General features: G+C 47.8%; 1 protein-coding gene and 1 non-coding gene across 9 annotated transcripts in view; both read right to left on the reverse strand.

The window, feature by feature from the left end:
• AUTS2 (activator of transcription and developmental regulator AUTS2) overlaps nt 1–20,765 on the reverse strand; it is a 663,053-nt gene that overhangs the window by 466,204 nt on the left and 176,084 nt on the right. The window contains exon 1 of one of the 8 annotated variants that reach the window (XM_046902441.1): nt 6,670–7,068. The exons of the other annotated variants lie outside the window; for them this stretch is intronic. Coding sequence (XP_046758397.1) covers nt 6,670–7,053 — 384 coding nt within the window. The 5' untranslated portion in view covers nt 7,054–7,068. Of the gene's footprint in view, nt 1–6,669; nt 7,069–20,765 lie in introns of those variants that run through there. 8 annotated transcript variants of the gene reach the window in all.
• On the reverse strand, nt 6,829–6,944 carry MIR1587 (microRNA 1587). Its single transcript, NR_035073.2, is given in 1 exon segment — nt 6,829–6,944. It is a non-coding gene; the product is annotated as a microRNA 1587 (primary transcript).

A 20,765-nucleotide genomic window follows, 5' to 3' on the forward strand; every position in this document is an offset into this window, starting at 1 on the left:
CTAAAGAGTTGGTGAAATTGGCTTCAAAACAGAAAACCATTCTAGATGAGCAGATTGCGCGTGATATCCCCCAGCCTCCCTCCTCTACCTGTCCTGAATATTAATATCCCAAGAAGCTCTGCATTGCTGAGTTCAGCACTAAGCATCTCACAGGTGTGCAAGTCCAACGCTGTGTCCCGAGCAGCCCCTAAGACAGAGCTCCTCTGACTATATGTGCACCCAACCACAGCTTCAGCACATCATCACCATGGCCCAGCCCAGGTGCACATGGGCACACGCCATCAGGAGCTGCTCTAAGAGAAGCATCTTGGGAAGCAGAAGTTCAGAAAAGGGCAGAAACCGTAGCAAAAGGCCTTGGATAAAAGAAAACACGTTCTGGCCCCTGGCCTGCAGTGAAGTGTGCAGGCTGGGACAGCAGCTGGCTTTGAATGCAGGGCCTGCAGCAGGAGCCCATGCAGAGGGGACACAACCCACCCAGCCTGGTAACCACAACCAACAGGGTTACACTCACACAGAGCTGCAAAGCTCGCCTCTAAGATTGGACTGAAAAGTGCCATTCAATGTAATTATTACTGTTAGGTAATAATAACCTAGCCTGTCATCTAGCAACTCCTCAATCAATACAGCAGCGTGGAGAACAGTGCTCACTGATACCAAACACCCTGCAATCACTTTGGAAGCACTGATACGAGGTTTCTAGCTTTCTAATGCATTTAAAATCATACTTCTTTCCTGTTACAAAAGAGACCATTTCTAATGAAGCTCTCCAAAGCGTTGCAGTCTGAAGAAAACCCGAACCACTACGAGAGCAAGTCTGTGTAAATTCCAATTACCTTTTGAAGGCTACACTGCCATGCACACAAAAATGAATTTAAATGCGTTACACACTCTTAAAAATGTGTAATGGATGCATTGCTGGCCTATTACATGCAGTTCATTGTGCAAAGATTTTCGGTTGTATGTTCTGTGCAGTGGGCTGTAAAAGTTGCTTAACTGAAGAAAACACATTTGATTAAAAATTCACATCAGAAGAATGTAACAGGGCTTTTTTTTTTCCTTGCTATTTTACCTGCCACCGACTATTCCCATCAGCGTGTGCAGCTCCCCTTGCTCTCACAAATACATGAACAGGAATAGAGACACAATATTGAGGTCTAGATCTCAAAACCACAGTAACGACAAAGCTGCCCAGGATCTGGCTCCAGCTGGAACCAGAGGAAACAACACGCTTCCACTTACGGATGGGAGGATCCTGAAGTGACACCAGGATGCTGCAACAGCTTCTGCTCCAGTGACCCCAGTTTGTGAGAAACACCACGGGGAAAACTGGTGGCACTGGGACTTCCCAACGCGCGCCCTGCCTGGCATCTGCCCAGGTTGAGCAGCCCTCCAGTTGTTCTCCTGTGCAGGATGCAACAACTGCCCTGGATTCGAGGAAGAAAAAGCCCTTAAGTCTCTCCCATTCTGCCAGAAGAAGCAAATGAAGCTCCAGATATGTAAGCTCTAAGAGCAAAAAGCAAAGTGCGGCTGCTCAGGAGGATTTGACACTCTCCTTGAAGTGCCTCCGTCTGAAAAGAAAGAAAAGCTCTCTCAAGGGCTGCCCAGCTACCAAGAAATGACAGAATTGGAGAACCCTCCACTTAAACTAACTCAGTAAACAACACCTTGCCCGGCAGAACTCAGCACTGCTCTCCAACTGCTCAGAAATCGGAGCTAACATTATGACAGCAGGGATCAGGTGGAGAACAGCACAGAGCGAGCAGCTCACAGCCTGCACTGCTTGGCTGGCTCTGGGACCCACAGCTCACACTGCTGTAAGCACAGACACAGCTCACCCAGCACACAGGCTGGGCCAAAGGCAGCACGGGCTGCTGAAGCACGAGGGCAGATGTGTAATAACCTGCATTTATAGGTAAGTTAGTGCATCCATCTTCCTGAGCTGTTTTGATTAGGCCCATTATGCGTACACAAGCACAGAAGACAAATTTCACTCTTCTCCCTAAGATGCTGGCAGTCACAGCTGCAAGGTGATTTAGGAAAAAAAAAAAAATCAAACCTTGTAAAATTCATAGGCAGGAAAGGAAAAAAAATGGGCAGTAAAGACTGATAAACAGACTGAACTGGGTTTCTGCAAGGCCATTTGGAAAGAGAACCCTTTGATGATCACCTCCATCACTTTAAGGAGTAACACATCTGATTTCACACCTGCAGAAATCCATCTACAAAGGAGGGAGGGAGGAAGAAAGAAGGAAAGAAAAGAAAGAAATATTAAATAAAATTAGCAAAATGAGCTCCAGCAGCACTTATGGAGAAAAAGCACGTGGGATCCCACCTCCCCAGCACCACCAAGGATGGTCTGAGCACTGGGAGGGAGGATCAGCTCCTCTGATAGTGCAGCCACCCCATGAGCAGGGAGGAGGCTGGTGGGCTCCCTGCTCTCCTCTGGTGCTGAACCCAAAGGCACAAAGAGAAGCGGCCATCCCAGGTACACATTGCTGGAAGAGTTCATCCTTCCAGCAAAAACACCATTCTGTGACCAGAGTGATTTACCATCCCAGCTTCCCACCTGTGTGCCACACCAACACTGTGTAATATTTCCAAATCCAGCCTAAATGAAACCAAGGACTCTCTGATCATTTGTCCCCTATAGCAGCAAGGGGAATAAACAGTCCCAACATAGGGAACACTGCGGGCAAAGAGTTCATGCCACAGGGCAGATAAATAACCACATCTTTGTGAAACCATTCTTCTGAAAGGAAAGTAGCAGAGCAAAGTCAGAGACGAAATTAAAAGCTCATTTCCCTAAGAACACAGCCAACACACACATCGCCGTGGGCACAGCAGCCCTTACAAGACGCATCGCTTGCTGCCTGTCCAGAAAGATGCTTCCTGCCTCCATCCCCCCGCAGAGCCACACATGGAATGAAAGGCACATCTGCTGTACTGCACACTGCTCAGTACTGCACCGCTGAATTGCTGGGTGCAGACCTCATCACGCTCTTAAAAAGTAATTTGGAATTGGGGCTTTGATTTAGATTGGCTTCATCCTTTACTTTCCAAGTGCAACCGGTAATAATGCAGTCTGCGAGTTTAACATTTGAAACAGGGGTTCCATTTACCTCTTTGTACTTACTGGAGGAAAATGACTGTAATTGAAATCTTTCTGCAGGAAATGAAGCCCTTCAAACATTCAAAGTGGTTGCTGGTCCTTAAGGCTTTTTATTTTAGCTGTCAAAACTGTAAACTGCCTTTCAGAGTAGCGGGAGCCTTATGTTAGAGGAAGGAAGGTAAGTACCCTGCATCCAAGATCTGGGTGTTTCAGCCCCATTTTCCATCCAGGAGCACAGCCTCGGGCAGCAATGGGAACACAACAATTAACCTCCACTTTAGTGCAGCTCTGTCTATCAAATGAAGCCCTAATGGGGCAAAGGGTTTTTCGAGGGCAAACCAAACATTTCAGGCTCTCCAGCACCATCCATGAGGCTCCTTCAGCCTCGAGCAGCAGCACATGGAGCCAGGCTGCCCACTCATGCCGCCTCTATGCACTTCTCCCACACTTTTCTAGAAGAATTTCATGCATTTCCAAGAGCTCGCCTTTGTTTTTGTTTCCTCCCCTCAGATCAGACTGATTTCCTCCCGTCAGGGTTATTATTCCTACAGAACTGTTGAATTTTAATTAGTGTAAAGGCAGGCAGACTGAATAAGGGCATTATGTAAAAAAGGCTTGTGTTCCAATGACCTTGTCTTAATTCTTTGACAGAGTAAACACAAAAACTTAGTGGTTTTTCTCCTTCCGGGAGACTCCCTCACCAATTATATAATAGAATACTTGCCATTACCTTGATAATAAGCTCAAGATGAAGTTGTGTGGGTTTCTACTTCAGCTTTAATATCCGATTATTTTAATTGCAATGAAAAATACAGCGCTGTGCAATGATTGTATAGCACCTGTCTAACGTGACATGGAGTAACCATTGGGATGACCTTAGGCAACAAACAGCCCAAGCACAAGGTTTTATCCAGTACAATATCTACCTGTTCTGTGCAGGAGGAGTATATAACTGCCTGCAAAGTCAGTTCTGTCATGTATCTAAATATACGTGCCTCATCACAGAGGGATCTTCCAACACCAAGACCTTCCAAAAGAAGTCAAATAAAAAAGGAAAATCTGGAATGGCCAGAAGCAAGGATGTCAACTTCAGCTCAGGCAGCTAATAAAAATGTCAATGAACTCATTTACGAGAGAATTAAGGAGGAGTGGTGTAGCTGGGGTGGCACACATAAAGCAGCTCCTGATCCAACTCAGACACTGCAGAGAGGGCAGAGACACAGCTCCTCCATGACCTAACACGACCTACCTGGAACAGGGGCCACACAACGCTGCCCATTGAGCAAACAACTCCACGCGATTTTTGCACGCTGCCAGAAGAGACATCGCCTTATTTCTACCCACTCCCCACTGTGTATTTCCAGGCACACCACACCAACCTGCCTGGGAACACAACCAGACCCAGAAAAGGAATATGGCCCATTCCCACAGTTGGATCAGTTCCTGGATGCATGCCACTAATGCTGGCAATGCATGGCTGCGAGTGGGAGCGTCCGCTCAGAAGACAGCAGTTCTGTTAGCTTAGAATGGGAGACTTCAAACCCACCCAGCCACGCTGCTGGAAAGAGAACTGCTTTAACACTTAATTTCCAAGGTTCTCCTCATTTAGTTTACATGAAACCAGTGTCTAGAACATTGGTGGAGCTGCAAAATGATTGGGCCTGATTTTCAACTAAGTTATTTTTGGTTACACCACCACAGCAGTGCTCGTTTCACGGCGTCCATCAGTTTCACAAAGCCAGCACCACTTCCCACCCACATCACAGCAGCATGGCTTTATATGTTGACCAAACCTGGATCTGATGAGGAACAAGCCCAGTATACACCACGGCAGCAACACGGGCACAGAACGCCATGTGTTTGGGTCGGTATGCCTTTGCCTCACAGCTAAGATGTGAACTCCTCAAGCACCTTCTTCCATTAGGAAATCCTTACTGCATGGAAAGGACCTCAGTGTCTCGCTATGAGGGCAGGCGTTATGGTTTGGGTGTTGTGTTTTCTCCCAAGAGATGAACGGACGCGGCCGCTTCCCTGATGAACCAGAAGAAAATCCCATCGGGCACAGCTAACTGTGAAGAACGTCAACCAAACGGGGCTCCTGGATGTCATCCACATTCATATTTCCCAGGTTGCAATCCTCAAAACATCGGTCCGTGACAGAACTGCTCTGACGGGTTATGTAACACACAGCAGCCCTCGGACTGAAAAGCAGAGCTGTTATCTGCTCGGGTCGGTGAGCCGAGGGCTCCGTGGCTGAATCACACGGGTTATTACAAAACAATTAGAATACAGAGATTAATCACAACCGTTACAACATCCCCCTCCAAGTAACCAGCCTCACCCACTGGTGGATAACACCAATGATTTCATTACATTACTTCCAGGAAGAGTTGCATCGAATACGCAGAGCCAATCCGTTTTGGTATAGGTGCTGATAGGTATGAGCTGCCTTTAGATAATGTAGAATCAGTGCTGCAGAGATAAAGTACAACTGCCTAAGAAAGTAGACTCCGCAGTGCAATTGCCTCAGTAAGAAGGCCAGAACAAATTAAAACAGAATAGTTAAACCCGAGACTTTGTTAAATGGGCTATTTGCAGCCAGGGATAAATGATAGCGCAATCTTGTTAGGTGAAATATATATACATGCTTTCACTGTATGCAGTATAACTTGAGGCACAAAGACGAGAAATAAATCAGTCTGAGACTATTTTCCAGAATAGAAAATTTCAGCCTAACAGCACAGCATTCATTTTTCCCCGCGTTAAGACAGCAAGCTGCAGCCTGCGCGAGGACAGCTGGGCAGCACGCAGCGACGCCCTGAGTATCTTCCCCCAAAAGCACACCTTGCTTCCCTTCCCCACTGCGCTGCGGGCTAAAGGACGCTGCGAAGCTGCACGCCAACGTCCCACCGGCTCGTGCCGTGCCCGGCAGCACGACCAGCCGCGGAGCCGGCGGGCAGCCTGCAAGGGGTGGATGCACGGCGGACGGCCGCGCTGCAGAGGCGGCACGCGGAGCTCCGCTCGTCCCATCCCGCGCACCGGGCGGTGGCACAGCGCGATGCAGACCGGGCCGGAGCGCGTTGCTGAGGGAGCTGAGCAGCGCTGTAAGTCCACAGCAAAACGCGCAGCCGGCAGCCTCACAAAGCATGTCACTCCTTTTGGATCCAATGCAACCGTTCTTTTTTTTTTTTTTCTTTCCTTCTTCCCCACTAATTACGGACAATTAAATATTTACTTTGTCACTGAGAAAAAAAATAAAAGAGAACCGACTGCCCGGCAGAAGCAGGTCACATCTCAGCGCCGGCTCTAGAGAACAAGAAATCTTTCTCCCTTTCAAGCTGCACAAGCACGAAAAGCAAACACGTCCCCACCGCTGCTTTGTTGAGAAAAATAAAAGAGTGCCACAGGGATCAGATCTGAGCGCCGCTCCCGTCCGTCCCCCCCCGCACCGAGCGGTGCTCCCCCATGGGACGCCGTGCCCCGCGCTCCCCCAACGCCCCGGGAAAGTTCTCAGTCCCGCTCGGGTCAGGATGGGACAGCAGTGCCGACGTGCCGCTTACCTTCTCCGCATACTTGAACTTGACGTAGAACCAACTGGACTTGATCATCGTCTCACCTCCCGCCGCCCTCGTTAAAAGAACAAAAAAGCACCCAAGCGTATCCCGCTGCTCGAAGAGCGACTCGCCGGCACCGCTTCCAATCCTCCACGGGGGCACGGCAGCGGTTACGAAGGGCAGGAAGAAGAAAAGGACGGCAGCAGCCGCGATGCCGCGCTCCGCTGCCCAGCCCAGCCCAGCCCAGCCCAGCCCAGCCCAGCCCGTGCCCCGGCGGCGCCGCGCGATCCCGCTCGTGCCGCACCAGAGCCCGCAACGCCTGCGCTGCGCCCGCCGCCGGCTTGGCCGCCTGACAGGAGAATTCCTCAAATGGACTTCAGCTGCCTTCATCACAAATGGCACATGTCAGTAAAGCCAGGAGGCTGGCTCCGGAGCTGGCAGCCTCCCAGGACCGTGACCTCCCCCGGTGGGATGAATAATGAATTCCAGCACTTCCCTCCAGACACGGATTAACACCTGGCTAAACATTATTCTGACAATGAGCCCCTCAACCCCCCCCCCCCCCCCCCCCCCCCCCCCGCACCGCCGCGTTAACCCCTCGCTCTCCCGGCGACGGAGGCTGCCCCCCTCCCCACCAGGGAAAGATTACAGCACTATACATAGTTCAGAAACAATAAAGCCTCTTAAGCATAAAGCAAATATCTCCTTTCCGCTTCTGCGGCTGCAGTAATGCCACCGTGTAACCAGAGCAGGGATGGGGAGTCAGCCCTGCTCCCCCCTCCCCCAGCCCTCCCCATGCGGCGTTGTCAGGCTCGTGGTTTAAAACCGGACCTGCAAAACCTCTCTAACAAAAAGCCACCGTTACAAAAAGAATGCATAAAAAAAAAAAAGCTGGGAAGCCTTCTAGCAGATCGTTCTGTCCGATCAGAAGGCTCCCTGTCTCCAGTTTAATGAGACACATCGATCTGGTTGAAGCTCGCTGCAGATCTCCGAGCAGAGCACTGAATATCACGTTGCAAAGTACAGGACAAATACCATCAGCCTGCTGTACTTGCACTGCACGCAGAGTGCTGCACTGGGGCAGAGCTGTCTGGCCCACCATCCTATGCCCGAATACTTGGAGGCTCATAAGCAAACAGTGTAAGAAATCTCAAACCCTACGGCATCCCATCCAGTAACACGCAGCCAAATTCATCACACACCCAGCTGAACTGCTCTGTGTTTCAAGGAGATGCTGCAGAGGCTGGAAACAGGGCTCAGGATTTCACAACATGCAGAAAGCCACCCCATTCTGGCCATTTAAGTGAGCCTCGCAGTATCCTCTCTTACCAACGAGTGAATCGTTCACTCCTTACCTTCTGAACAGCTACAATTGCACAGATTTGTCTCACCTTCCTTATATCACACCTTCCTGGCATTGGAAACCCCCAGACCATTACATTTCTCCATGTAGGGGAGCAACAACCATCTCCACGGTCCTTTTCATCACTCCCCGTACCTTTACTAGGTCTACTCCATCTTTATCCTAGACCAAGACAGAATACATACACGTACCACTGATGTACCACCTCCTGACTTACACACAGAGAGATATATGCTGGATGAGACAGACCCTGAAACCTAGTTTATCAACACCACTCACCTAAAAAGTACCATCAGCACTGATGGCACACTGTGAGAGCTGGGAGAGGCTGTCTACCGCCTCACCTGCCAACAGAGGGCTTTGGAACTTCTCATAAACTGAGATTTACACAGAGAGATCTCTGCCCTTCCCTACGGTGCCTCTGTAAAAGGGTGGTAAAACGCCTCACATCACCTCTTGCAAGGAAATCAGTGGCTGGGAAGGTCTCCTACAGGGAACACCTTAAAAGCTAGTCAAAATATTGGTACCTTTTATTTTCTGCACCTAAAAAAGCTCAATTTCCCCTCACTGAAGGCCTGCAAAGTGTCCTGCTGCCACTCCAGTCCCTGCAGCAGGATGCGCTGCCTGCAAGCTCCGAGCAGGATTTATTGTGGATGCCAAACATGCGCCAAGAGCTCGGCTCATCCTCCAGCTGCCCGTACCCGCACAGCATGCTGTGCTCTTGTACCCAATTACAGGGAGTCTGCTCGCTGCCTGACCCACGAGTCCCCAGGGGGACCCCGGGGCAATGGAACAGGGCGCAGCCACCGGAGAAGCGAGCCCTGACACGGAGCACCAAGCACAAACAGCTGTGCCTCAAAGCAATTACCAGGCCCTGGATGTTTTCCACTGGTTCATTAGCATCTGGCAGGACCTAAAGTCTCAGGGTCACAAAACACAGAGCTATTATTTTATCTCAGGAAAATGCACAATGACGTCCCTTGAGAGCTGTCCTTTTGTAAGCAGAGGACGAGCACAGTGCAGGGAGCACAAACACAGAATTGCCAGCAAATGCATCCTCCAGCCCAGCCTACCAGGCCATGCACTGCTCCTGTCTCATCTTGGTGCTGGAACATGCAACATGAGCACCCACAAACAGCACAGCAAGTACCAATGGCTGCTCAGGTTTACACAGGTGCACGAAGAGCACTGAGATTCTCAGCTGGGCAAAGCACACCCAACTATTTATTTCAAAGCTTACTGTCAGTGTTTTGTCTGAAACGTATTTCAGTTTCGTATTTTAGAGAGTTATTGTCTATAAAATGCACCACACAACAGCTCTGTTTCTGCTTGGCAATTCACCTCCACTTGTTACAGGAACTGTTGCCAGACAAACCATACCTCAGTTAGGAACTCGCCCCCAAATGTGCTGTAGCGTTAACCTCCACATCTCTGTTTTCCCTTTCAAACACCCATCAGTAACATGAAATTATTTACTGTTCAGGTTCTAAGTGTGCGCAGCCAAAATCCAGACTCGATTTTCTATTCCTCCCCCAAGACGAAACATATTTTGATAGAATATTTACACTTGTCCCAAAATAAAACATGCTTTGGTTGAGAGGGTTTTGTCATACCATAACATACCATTTCAAATGTGAAACAGCATACAAAGGGACTGCAATAACATCCTTTGTAACAGACAAGTGCTTCTGAGCCTTTTAATACAAGCTAATGTATATTTAGGTATTGACGTGTTCATTTCAGTTATCCCCCATGACAAAGCCTGCTGCTGGCAAGCCAAACTGTAAGCAGCAGATTTGATCTGCAAGCCACCCAAAATCACCCTGCATCTCCTCCTCTCCTCTTTGAGTCCATGTTTGTTGTCAAGGCAGACTAACATTTCCACGGTGCTCAGTGGGAGAGAGGGAAGGAACAAACGAGGAATGATTTCACCTCCTATGCGCCCCAAGATAAACACTCTGATGTACCCACTTGCAGGGACGCACTGCAGAGCCAAGCAGTGATCTGACAGCAAGCTAAAGAGCACTGACCCCCAGCCCTGGGAACGTGAACCTCTGTGTGCATAGACGTGTGCTGTGGGGCTGAGGCAAGATGATGCATTTGCAGCAGGGCCTACATCCAAGATGAATTACATCCACTCCGATGTGCCTGGCACTATGAGAGCAGAAAATCATCTCACTCCCTATTACCATAATAGCTTTCACACTTTTCAACTCAAGCGAAGTGTGGGAGTGTTGGGAAAAAAATGAAACAAAGAAAAAAAAGAACACCCAACCCAACAACAACAAGGATAAATAGGAAGATCCCATCTCCAGAAAATGTTTACAGTAATTTTTATAATTAGCCTGCGAAAAGAAAGGCAATGTGGAATGACTTTCTGCATTCCCAGACGTGCCTCAGAGCTCCCCTGGCTCCTGACGGACCACTCAAAGCACTGATCCCTGGAGGACTGTCTGAGGCTGAGAGAAAAGCCCACGGGGTCTGCAGGCTGGGGGAGGAACTCTTACCCAAGTTCAGAGAACTGCAGGGTAGCACGGCTTAATGCTTACTGCCCTGCAGAAAGTATTTTAAATGAAGTGCAAGTGCTGAAGCTTCGGTTGTCACACTCCTTTATGCACCTAAAAGGCAGAAAGGGTGCAGGCAATGAGCCAAAGGCTCAGAATGGCCAAACCCAAGCAGATCAATGGATACCCTGCAGAACCAACACGCTGAACTAACGAGGTGCCCACAGCCTCCCAGGGCCCCTATTATTGGACATTCCTGATTCACGTGACGGCCAACAGGGAACTATCAGCTTTCAGGCTAATAGAAAGCACTGTGGGATTTGCTGTCACGTTATTAACATGGTAACAATCCCATCTTGTACCTTATAACCCCGCTCTCCCATCAACACCATCTGCTCCACCATTTCAAGCGCTGCCGAATATCTCGCCGTACACACGGGCTGTCAGCCTGCACTCAGTGCATGCTTTAGGAAGCTCTCTGGGTCACCGGCTCGAACCCAGCAGGCCAGCACAGCAGCAGAGAGCTGCTACGGTTCAGCACCCATTTGGAGCAGGGAACATTCAGGGCTGGTGCATGCCACCCTATAAGCCTCCCACCCTATAAGCCTCCCAGCGCAGCCCTGCTTCAGGGAGAGAGCTTTTTGCAGCAGCCATGAGGTGCAAGTCCCATTTGCCCTGCGTGCTGCACGACCTGCTAGATGAGAACAGCTGCTTTTCCCTGGGACTGGGATTAAACCTAAGAACGAAGGGCTTCCAGGATGCAAAGAGAAATTAGAGTACAGATTAATTTGAGAATAGCAGTTTGAAGCACAATGCTTCACAGTGAAACGCTAACTTGTAAGGAACTATGAACAACAACCTTCAGAGGTGAAATTACAGCTAAAACATGCAGCCACATAAACCTGAAAGGTTCAAAGACAGCTCAGCAACGTCCACAGAGGACAAGGAAGAGACATTTGTGAGCAGTTTCCAATATGCAAGAGACAGACTGAGCCAGAAGAAGGACAGCCCATAAGCCTGGTGCACAGGAGCTCGGCTCACGATGGCTCCCAATATGTTGCTTCTGCCACACTGAGTTATATCACGTTACAATAAGGAAAGCTACTGACGTTACATGATCTGTATGTACCGGTGCTGAGGGATCACGTGTGAGCATCCTCAGCAGAGGGAGGCAAAGGTTGCAAAAAATGCCTTTTTAATCCCTCTGAAAGAGAAGGTGCAGAGCTATAATCCGCAATTTAGAAAATAACAATAATTGGCATCAGGACAAAATGGCTTAGGAAATTAAAGACCAAATGAAGCTTTTGTAATCCTACACGATGCCTTTGCATTTTAGTCCCTGGGTTTTTTTTGTTTATAGGGGTACAACCGTACTTGACCAGGTTTTTATTGCCTGCAGGACAGCTCTGTACCAAGCACACACCAGAGCTCTACGTGTGTTTGAAACGACACAGCTCCCATACGGGAAGCAGTGATTTCCATGGTGCTCCACTGCTTCACCCTACTGGGATGCACATCCACAGCGTGCTGCATTTTTGTGAAGTTTCTCTTTAAAAATGAGATTTTGCTCCTTAATATTCACCGACTTCCAGCTTGCTTCCCACACACAACACATTAGTTACTCTACAGTGGCTCGGTGCATCAATTATGGTAATAGTTTGTGAATAACGTTTGCATTATGGGAAAATGAGCCTGGTTATTTAGCACTAGCCAAACCATCCCTCTGGAAAATTGTCACAAACATACGTATCATATGCCTCCACTTAAACAGATCTGTAATTACAGCAGTTTATTAAAAAGAGCCAGCTTTTTTGTTGTTGTTGTTTTTAATTATCTTCCCGAGAGCAGACTAACATCTATATAACCCTCCGCCTTACTCAAACAGTTTAAAGATAAAGGCTAATGGCCGCAGTTACCACGTCCTCCTGGCAGGGCTTACTTTACACTGAGATGTTAGGTGTGTAATGCATCTCCTTCACTAGTTTACTCTAATGCAGAAAAGTGTGGCTCAGTAATTGCGGCGTTTGATTAATGCTCCCTTTCGGTCCCTTCGGCTAAATTCCAAGCTCAGTTCAACTACTGTACATTCTGATTAACATCTGGATTACATCAGCAGCCAGAGCTTACACTGAGGGAGCAGGACTGTGCAGGGCTGGGCACTGCATGTGGGGAGTGAAGCACTGCTTTCCATATCCTATAGGTTCAAAACAACAAACGTGGCATTGTGCTTTTGTCAGTGTCTGTGAATATCTGCCTAAAAACCTCTTACCTTTTTTTTTAAGCACCTTCGATGAGTTAAGAAATACTAAAACTTTCTGCATCTCAGTGCCTCTGGAGTTTCTTACTGGACAACCTTTACAAATAAGCAGCATAGCAGCGGTCAGCTCGCTTTTATGCTGCCTGCTCTAAGCTCAGGTGTATTTGCAGAAGCTAATCAATGCATGAATCTGAGAGCGTAAGGGATTTCCCACACAGCACCCAAAAGCTGTCTTTGTAGGTAAGAAACACACAAAACTGTCCCTCTGTATAAAAAGGGAAAGCAAAGCAGATACAGCAGTGCCAACACAGGTACTTAGCTCTTAAGATCCTTATCCGCAACGTGGACAAGTGAAGCTGTGTATAGCAGAGCTCCTTTGATAATTCCATGTCAGAGCTGTACTTATGCAGGCAGAGTAGACCATAAAGAGCCTTAAAACAAGAAAAGAAAGTGGTGGCAGAACAGTGCAGCACAGCAGCACCCAACCTGCACTGCAGCCAGCAATGCTGTGTGCCTGCAGCTCCCATCCAGGCTGCTGGGCAGAGCTGGGCCAGGTCAGTGGTGAGGTTCAGGCAGTTATTATTTCACAGCTTGTTCACAGCCCATGACTTGGTGATCTCAGGCCAATTACAAAGCTCCCAGCCAAGAAAGCATCCTAATGAGCTGTCTCAAAAAGCAGTCCAAGATTACGTAGGCTACTGACACTGCACTGCATCCCTGTTCTTCTGCCAGACGTGGCAAAAGAGAACGTTGCACAAGCTTTAGTTTGCTCCACCTCTGCAACACTCTATCAGCTCCATCCAAAGCGGCTCTGCTGTCTGCATGGGCTGAGCTGAGCAAGGACAGCCAGCCACCTCATCACACCAGCACCTCCTCGGAGTTCCTCTGCTCCTTTGGTCACCCTGTAAGGTTTAAATGAGGCTGGGCAGTTAGCAGGGGAAAGTGCTCCTTGCTAGTTCTCATGCAGTCCTCCATCTAGATGGTACAGCTTATTGTAAGATGTCAACTCCAACACACACCACACACTTTTCCAAGATACATGAGGATGGAGGCATAAAAGAAAGTAATTATTCTTGTCATATACCTCACATTTCAGTAATAACGTGTATTGAAGCTCTTCATGCAATAAAGTACCATGAAGAAGTCTGAGTCAAAGCATCTGCAAAGGGAACAGCAAAGGCCAGGCTGGCACTGGGTGCTTGCTGGCACCGCAGCACTGTGCCATGCACTCCCATCCCTGCTGGAAACACGTCCTGCTCTGACGCTCTCTCCCTCCCTTCAGGTTTATCTTCCATATCCTGAGAGAGCAAAGATAAAAGCAGGCATGCAAAGGCAATGGGGGAACGAAAGGGGTAAGCTCTGCAGAACTATCCCCTCCCTCATTTTAATTATTGATGCAGACAGCCTAAGCAATCTGTAAGCCATATACATAATGTATTTACTTGAAAATCCCAGCAAATCCACACGGTATTACAGAACAAACTACAAGCTGATCTGGGAGCACTGTCTTAAGAACTGGGTAAGCTGTCTCCATGTACTCAAAAATCTGTTTGACAAACGGAAAGATCAGATTAATGTTAATAATCCTAACGTGCTCAGCAGCTCTCTTTCCACTCTATCAGGCAGTTTGGGTGTCCCAGGTCTCGTTTTGCAGCCACCCCAGGTTCTTTTTTCAGCACGGAACTGCTCGTTTAAATGAGAAAGACGACTGGCTCACATTCTTCAGGACCCTCGGTTTGATTACACATACGCACCACCAGTGATGTTTATAGATCAGCCAGAAAGCAGCAGATGTTTTACATAGCGTAAGATCATGTTAAGAAAAAGAAAACACTGCTTGAAACAGCTGCTTTTAGGCTTGGGGCAATGGGGGTGGATGCAGAAAGAGAGGGAAAGAGTGGCAAAGACAGAGGCGATGCTGGCACCCTGCAGCCCCCAGTGACACCACAGGTCCCCAGGGGATGCTGGGTCTGCCAGCACCCTGCTGCAGGGCACAGCCTGCTTGCAATTTGCTTCCCAACCACCGGTACGAAAACGCAAACCTTCAGACAAACAGATCCCTCACTTCCTCCTGGCTGCTTTTAGTGGTTTCTTTAATCTTTTAAGCTTCTGGGTCTAATCCAGCAGCTGCCATCAAAAGTACTTATACAACTGCAGGGGAGGGAGGAGGGAAAGAACGGGATATACTAAATCACGGAGCACGTTTTCTGAGCCTCTTTGTTCTTCCATGTACACACATGCTAGCGCCTTCGGAACGGATCTGAGCACAGCCCAAACGCACTCATGTACATACTACCTGTCATGTCCTGAACTGCCTTATGCATAAAAATACACTCGGGAGCAAACAGTCAAATAAATGAGGCATCTGAGACAGTGCAATAAGACGGTGCAATAAGATGGTGCACGTCTCCTGTGCCAGCTCGTGCTAAGTGCTGCATAAGCAGCCTGTTCCCAAGATGACGGTTCCTGCTATTTTTCTGAAGCCTGAAAATATCCCATGTTCCTTCTCATGGAAAGTTCCTGGAGCCATCAAGCACCAGGAATGTCAGATTTCATTTTGCTGGCAGCAGAAAGAGCATTTCAGCCCTCCTCAGAGGGAAGTTTACAACAGTCTGAGAGCGCAATAAAAGTTTAAAATCCACGAATGAAAAGAATCCCACATTTTTAAGATTTCTTTCTTTTTTTAGACATCAGAAGCACTCCTGTAGCGTCGAGCACCAAGATCTCATAACTTCTGCAAAATGCCAGCATGCACTTGTGTAAATACACCGGTGTAATGGTGCTGGAGAGGCACCCCAGGGCTCCTGCTCTTGGTGCACCACTGCTCTGCTTACATTGCAGAGGGAATTTGCTGGTCCATCCTTCCCTTTGAGCACCATCTCATCTCCCAGCATACTGATATCTACATTGAGCTTCTAAAAATAGCATGTCCTTCTTACATAAACATACGGTCTAAAGGAATTAGGTGACAGCTGACTACAAGAAGCCCTTTAAAGGCAAAATTTGCTGTGCACCAAACACAAGCAATATTCATAAGCAGAGAAGCCTCTTCACATTAATTGAAGATGACAGAGAAAGCTTCTCCATTAATTCACAAGTCAGCTCGCCTGTTAAGGAAAGGCATTTCCCTCCACACAGACTCAGCTACTTCCCATTCCCACTTATAAATAAGATAATGAAGCTTCTTCTATGGATTTCTGTACCAGAGAAAGGTGTCTGAAAAGCACCCTGCCAGGTGCAGGTCCCACAGCAGCTCTGCAGTGTGGAACGCTTTGCCCCTGGAAACTGGAGGTTCTGAGCAGTCTTTGAAATGCAGCTTAAAAGAGAACATATCTAGAGCTTTCTTCAAGGAAAAACTTCCTGAGTGGCTCCAGTTGCTCAGCCTTTTTAATTACATGGCAGCTGTACAAACGTGAACCAGAGCAGCATTAACTTCCCGCGTCTGCAGGCGTTCTGACTGACTCGTAAGTATCTCGTAGCTTATCTCTCCTAGCAACAGGATGAAGTTCACTAGAACCAGATCAGTAATGCACAAGAAAGTTAATGCACAAATTAGTCCATGGGAAAAAAAAAATAATAATACTTTTTGCATAACCTGGCTAATCCCTCCATCTCAGGGTACTGAATAATAGATGGTTTATTAGATCAGAATCCATCTCTACGCAGATGTGGAACGCGCTGCTGAGATGCAGGGCACAGCCCAACGCCCAAGAGCCAGCAGGAGCATTGGGCAGCACGGCTGTAGGAAGGATTTCCCCTCACTGATGCCCTGGTATGTGTGACAGCTGGGTACACCCACAGCTCCAACCAGCTCTGAACCATTCAGCGAGGTTCAGCAGCACAGAATGCTGTGCTATCACTCCTGATCAAGGCACGCCTACGCCACTTTCCTTGGAAGAACTGCAGAGAGAAATGAACTTCCTGGGTCTCCAACACACATCACAGATGCCCCTATAAAGACAGGTAAATAGGACCTCCTTGCATACACACACACTGTGCTAAGAAGCCAAACCAACTCTCAGCTGCAGCTTTTACTTGTTCTCTGTTTCATAGTTCACAGCTCTTCCCCAAAGCAGTCAGTACAACAGCAAGCCTTGCTGTCTATTCTTCCATATCAGAACAAACTTATGCCCAGGAAAATGGCACCAAGGGTGGATGCGTTTCACCATCATTAGAGCCTTTCTCAGCCAGCAGCCTCGAAACGCGAGCAGGCAGTCAGCTCCTTACAGATGACTTTTGTTTCCTCTCCTGAATGTTTTAATTCATCAGCTTCAACACTTGCAAAGCACATGGGGGAGATGGCCCAAAGTAAGGGGGGTAACATCCCTGCTAATAAAAGCAGCATTCAACAGCATCACCACACTCGCGGGTCACATTTTCCATGGGAAAGAAAAGGAAGAAGTGGCAGTATGTGTCTGTACGACACGCATTGCATGGCACACATCTCAGTCCGAGTTCATGAAGGAATTGGGCTCCAACAATCAGGCTTTGTTAGCACAACATGTTCAGGGCATAGCTGTACACTTGCTCCACAGGACGTATCGTTATTAACCTAGCTAAGAAGTGGAATTAACTCTACTGGTTCTCTGTGGTGAAGTCCTGTATGAAAATTACTGAACTGTAGCTCCCTTTAAGAAAGAATAATAATAATTAAAAAAAAAAGCTAGGAGCTCTGCAGCAAAGTGTGGCATTATTTCTGGCAGCAGGAAGGTAAATCCTGATTTTGGTTTGCATTTCCAGCAAGAAGGGCATAAGCACCTTCAGGAGCACAACTCCTGGTACTTGCACTGCTCACAGCTACGTGTGCAGAGCAGATGATGTGAGATCGCTGCTTCCCATCAGAGCAGTTGGGCTTCCTACAGAAGTCACACGGTGCAGAAGGCAGGAGGAGGCCACATGCACCAACCCCATCAGCTCAGCAAACCCTCCAGGAGGAATGCAGGGGTTATTCCCTGGCCTCCTGCTTGCACCAGAGAAGCGCATTACCATCACCTCCCTGCCTGCAGCTCAAGCTGCGGCTCCCAAAGGATCACAGCAGGGCACGGGGATTTGAACTCTGCAGCTCTGTTCTGTGCAAAATCTGCCACTCACATTTCTCCTGCGAGCACTTCTCCTCTGGGAAAGCAGCAACGTATTTCCTGCGAGATCTGGAAGGCTGCCTTGAAATCACTGTGGATTTGGACTCAAACAATCAGGGAATAAAAGCATAGCCATGAGGTTGCAATGACACCTGCTGATGAGCAATGCTGTGATTAGGAACGCGAAACCAGTGCAGATCTAAAGCTCTCAAAGCAGAGTTCTATTTCACCGTGTACTTCTGGAAACACAAGGCTTTGGGTGGAGAAGTGTACATGGTGATGAAGACGACTTTGCAGGGGGAAAGAAAGAAGAGGAAAAGTAGCCAAATACGTTGGTTCTAGTGCCTATTAATACATACATCCCATAGCACAGCGATGTACCTGAAAACCCAGTCAGCTGCACGCAGTGGGCAATGGCTTGCAGAAACCTATTTCACCGAGAGAGCAGTGCAGTGCATGCCTTTTGACAGTAATGGAAAGGAAATTGAAGCAATAATTAACAAAAGATACACCAGAGATGAAGTGAACTTACACCACCACGATACTATGCTGCGTCTGAGCTACCACACTCACATAACTCAAGTGTTGTAGAGGAGTTGCTTACATCTGCAGTGTTCATTTATACATACACCAGAGAGATGCATCTTCTGCAGAGCTTTAAATTTGAACTCATAGCTGCCTCCCATAAAGCATCCTTTTCTATCATAGATGGAGTCTTCTACTGTGTTTAGTTTCATTCTTCTGTGCTTTCGTTCTGCCCAGCCTAGTGGGAACGTAAGTTAAACTGTATAGATTTGGCAATACTAGAAGAAGAAAATAAAAGCACACATTCTCTCTGCTCCCTGTGTGAACTGAAAGAATCTGAGCATGAAATACTTCTCTTCCTTGCAAATCCTGTGGTCTTCTCCTCTAACTATGTACACCAGAAAATAAGGAAATACTACAAATTAAGGAAGCAGTGAGGCAGCATTCACCACTTGGACGTGGACGGACTGCTCCTTGTACCATCTGCAGATAAAACCAGCAGCGTTGAGTAACAGCTCCGGTCCACAGTGCAGAGCACTCACCCAGATTCAGCAGATCTCAAAAGCAAACCAATGCCAGACTGTAGTTATTTGCAAACCGCTGGTGATGATGCATGGAATACTTCAATCCTTTGTGCTTCTTAAGAACGACTTCTGCTTTCTTTGAGTGCAGAAGTCAAGACACAGCTAATAGCGACTGTTTGCCCAGGGACTAATCTAGGGCAGCCTGCAAGCAAGCAGGGGCTCTGCCAACAAAGAAGGTTAACAACAGCTGCTGCTTTTCAGTGCTAAAAGACGCCACCCATAACGAAATTACATTATCCCTTCTACTTAAGTACCGAACTTAAACCATAGATTTCCTTTGGTTTGTGGAAGAATCTGGAGATCGAGATGGAGGGTGAGGGGAGAGAAGGGAGAGAAATGAGCACTTTTGTTGGGCAGTGATTGCAGAGCAGATGGACTGAACACAATGAATTTCTGCAGAGGGAATGGAAACCAGAGACTAGGAAAGCTTTTGTAACTAAACAGCAAAACCACCAAAGACGGAGAGATGACAAGTTCTTCATGGAACTCATTTTCTTTAAAAAATAAGAAGTAAATAAATCTGCACATCCAAAACACAAGACGTTTTCAGAAGACTCTTAGCAAGGCAGTTTGCCAATATTAAGTGCTCCAGATTGAAGCACTCATGCAACCAAATGTGAAAAGCTTTTCACACAAATGCCATGCCCCAGCCTAAACTATTTTTCCCTCCCATTGGGCTGGGCCACCTCCTCTTGTTCTCAGTGAGGAAGGGATCAAATAATACTGGAAGGAAGGAGAAATCAAAAGTAATCACTAACACATGAAAACTAACGAGTAAAACTGGCAAGTGCAGAAAGCAAAACCCCCTGCCCTGGTCCCAAATGCAACATTTGCTGCTGGAGGCTTTGCTGTTTTGCATTTAGCTTGAAGGTATGCATGCTATAATAGGGACAACACGTATGGCACCGGCTCTCTGCCAGTAATTCAGTGCACTCAGTGCCTCTAAGTTCCCGTCTGCCTACTCACAAGCCTCTCAGTGGAGCAGGCAGGCAGCGGAGCCATAGGTGCTACTCTTCCCTTCGAGCATCTCTTACCTGCCAACAGCAGGAAAAGCACTCAGGCAACACAAACAGGAAAGTAGGTCACGCTCCAGTGATTTCAGACATGAAAACTATGGAAGAAAGTCAACAAAGGAGATGAAGAGATGACAGAGAAGTACATCACGCTCCTCTAATGCATTCATTTGATCCTGTTTTACTGATCAGACTTTTTCAGTGATATCACCTTCTGTTTTATTCTTTTAAATGGAAAAAAAAGACCTTGATCTTATTATTTAACTCATGCAGATAGAACCCTTGAGATGATACTTCTCTAGAAAACACTACCAAAGTGCAAAGACATTCAACTCATAATGCAAACACTGAGTGTATTTACAGTCACTCGGAGCAGCTGTTGAACCCCCTAGTAACCACATTCTGCCATCCTGACTCCAGCAGTACCTGGAGATTTCCTTGAAGCCCCCAACCTGAGCCTTCCTACAGCAGGGTGCTGGCTGTCCACTGCCACTCACCCTCCTGTGCAGGCAATGGCAGCCCAGCAGTGAGCCCGGCTCCACCTGACGGGCTCAGCTTGCTTTGCACAATGCCACGATGGGCGTGAAGGTTTGGTGGAATTAGGATCGCTGCTAGATTAGTTAACAGCTGTATAATTAGCCACGCTAAGCCTAGATATTTCCCCCTGAAACCTAGTTTTTACAGTTATAAATAGCAGTGTTAATGATCTCCAGCATCACCGGTTCCACTCCGAGGCCTCGGCCCCTCCCTGCCCCCATTGGCTCTGCTGTCACTCTCC

This window comes from Gallus gallus, chromosome 19 (genome assembly GCF_016699485.2).
Source record: "Gallus gallus isolate bGalGal1 chromosome 19, bGalGal1.mat.broiler.GRCg7b, whole genome shotgun sequence".
Classification (NCBI taxonomy): Eukaryota; Metazoa; Chordata; class Aves; order Galliformes; family Phasianidae; genus Gallus; species Gallus gallus.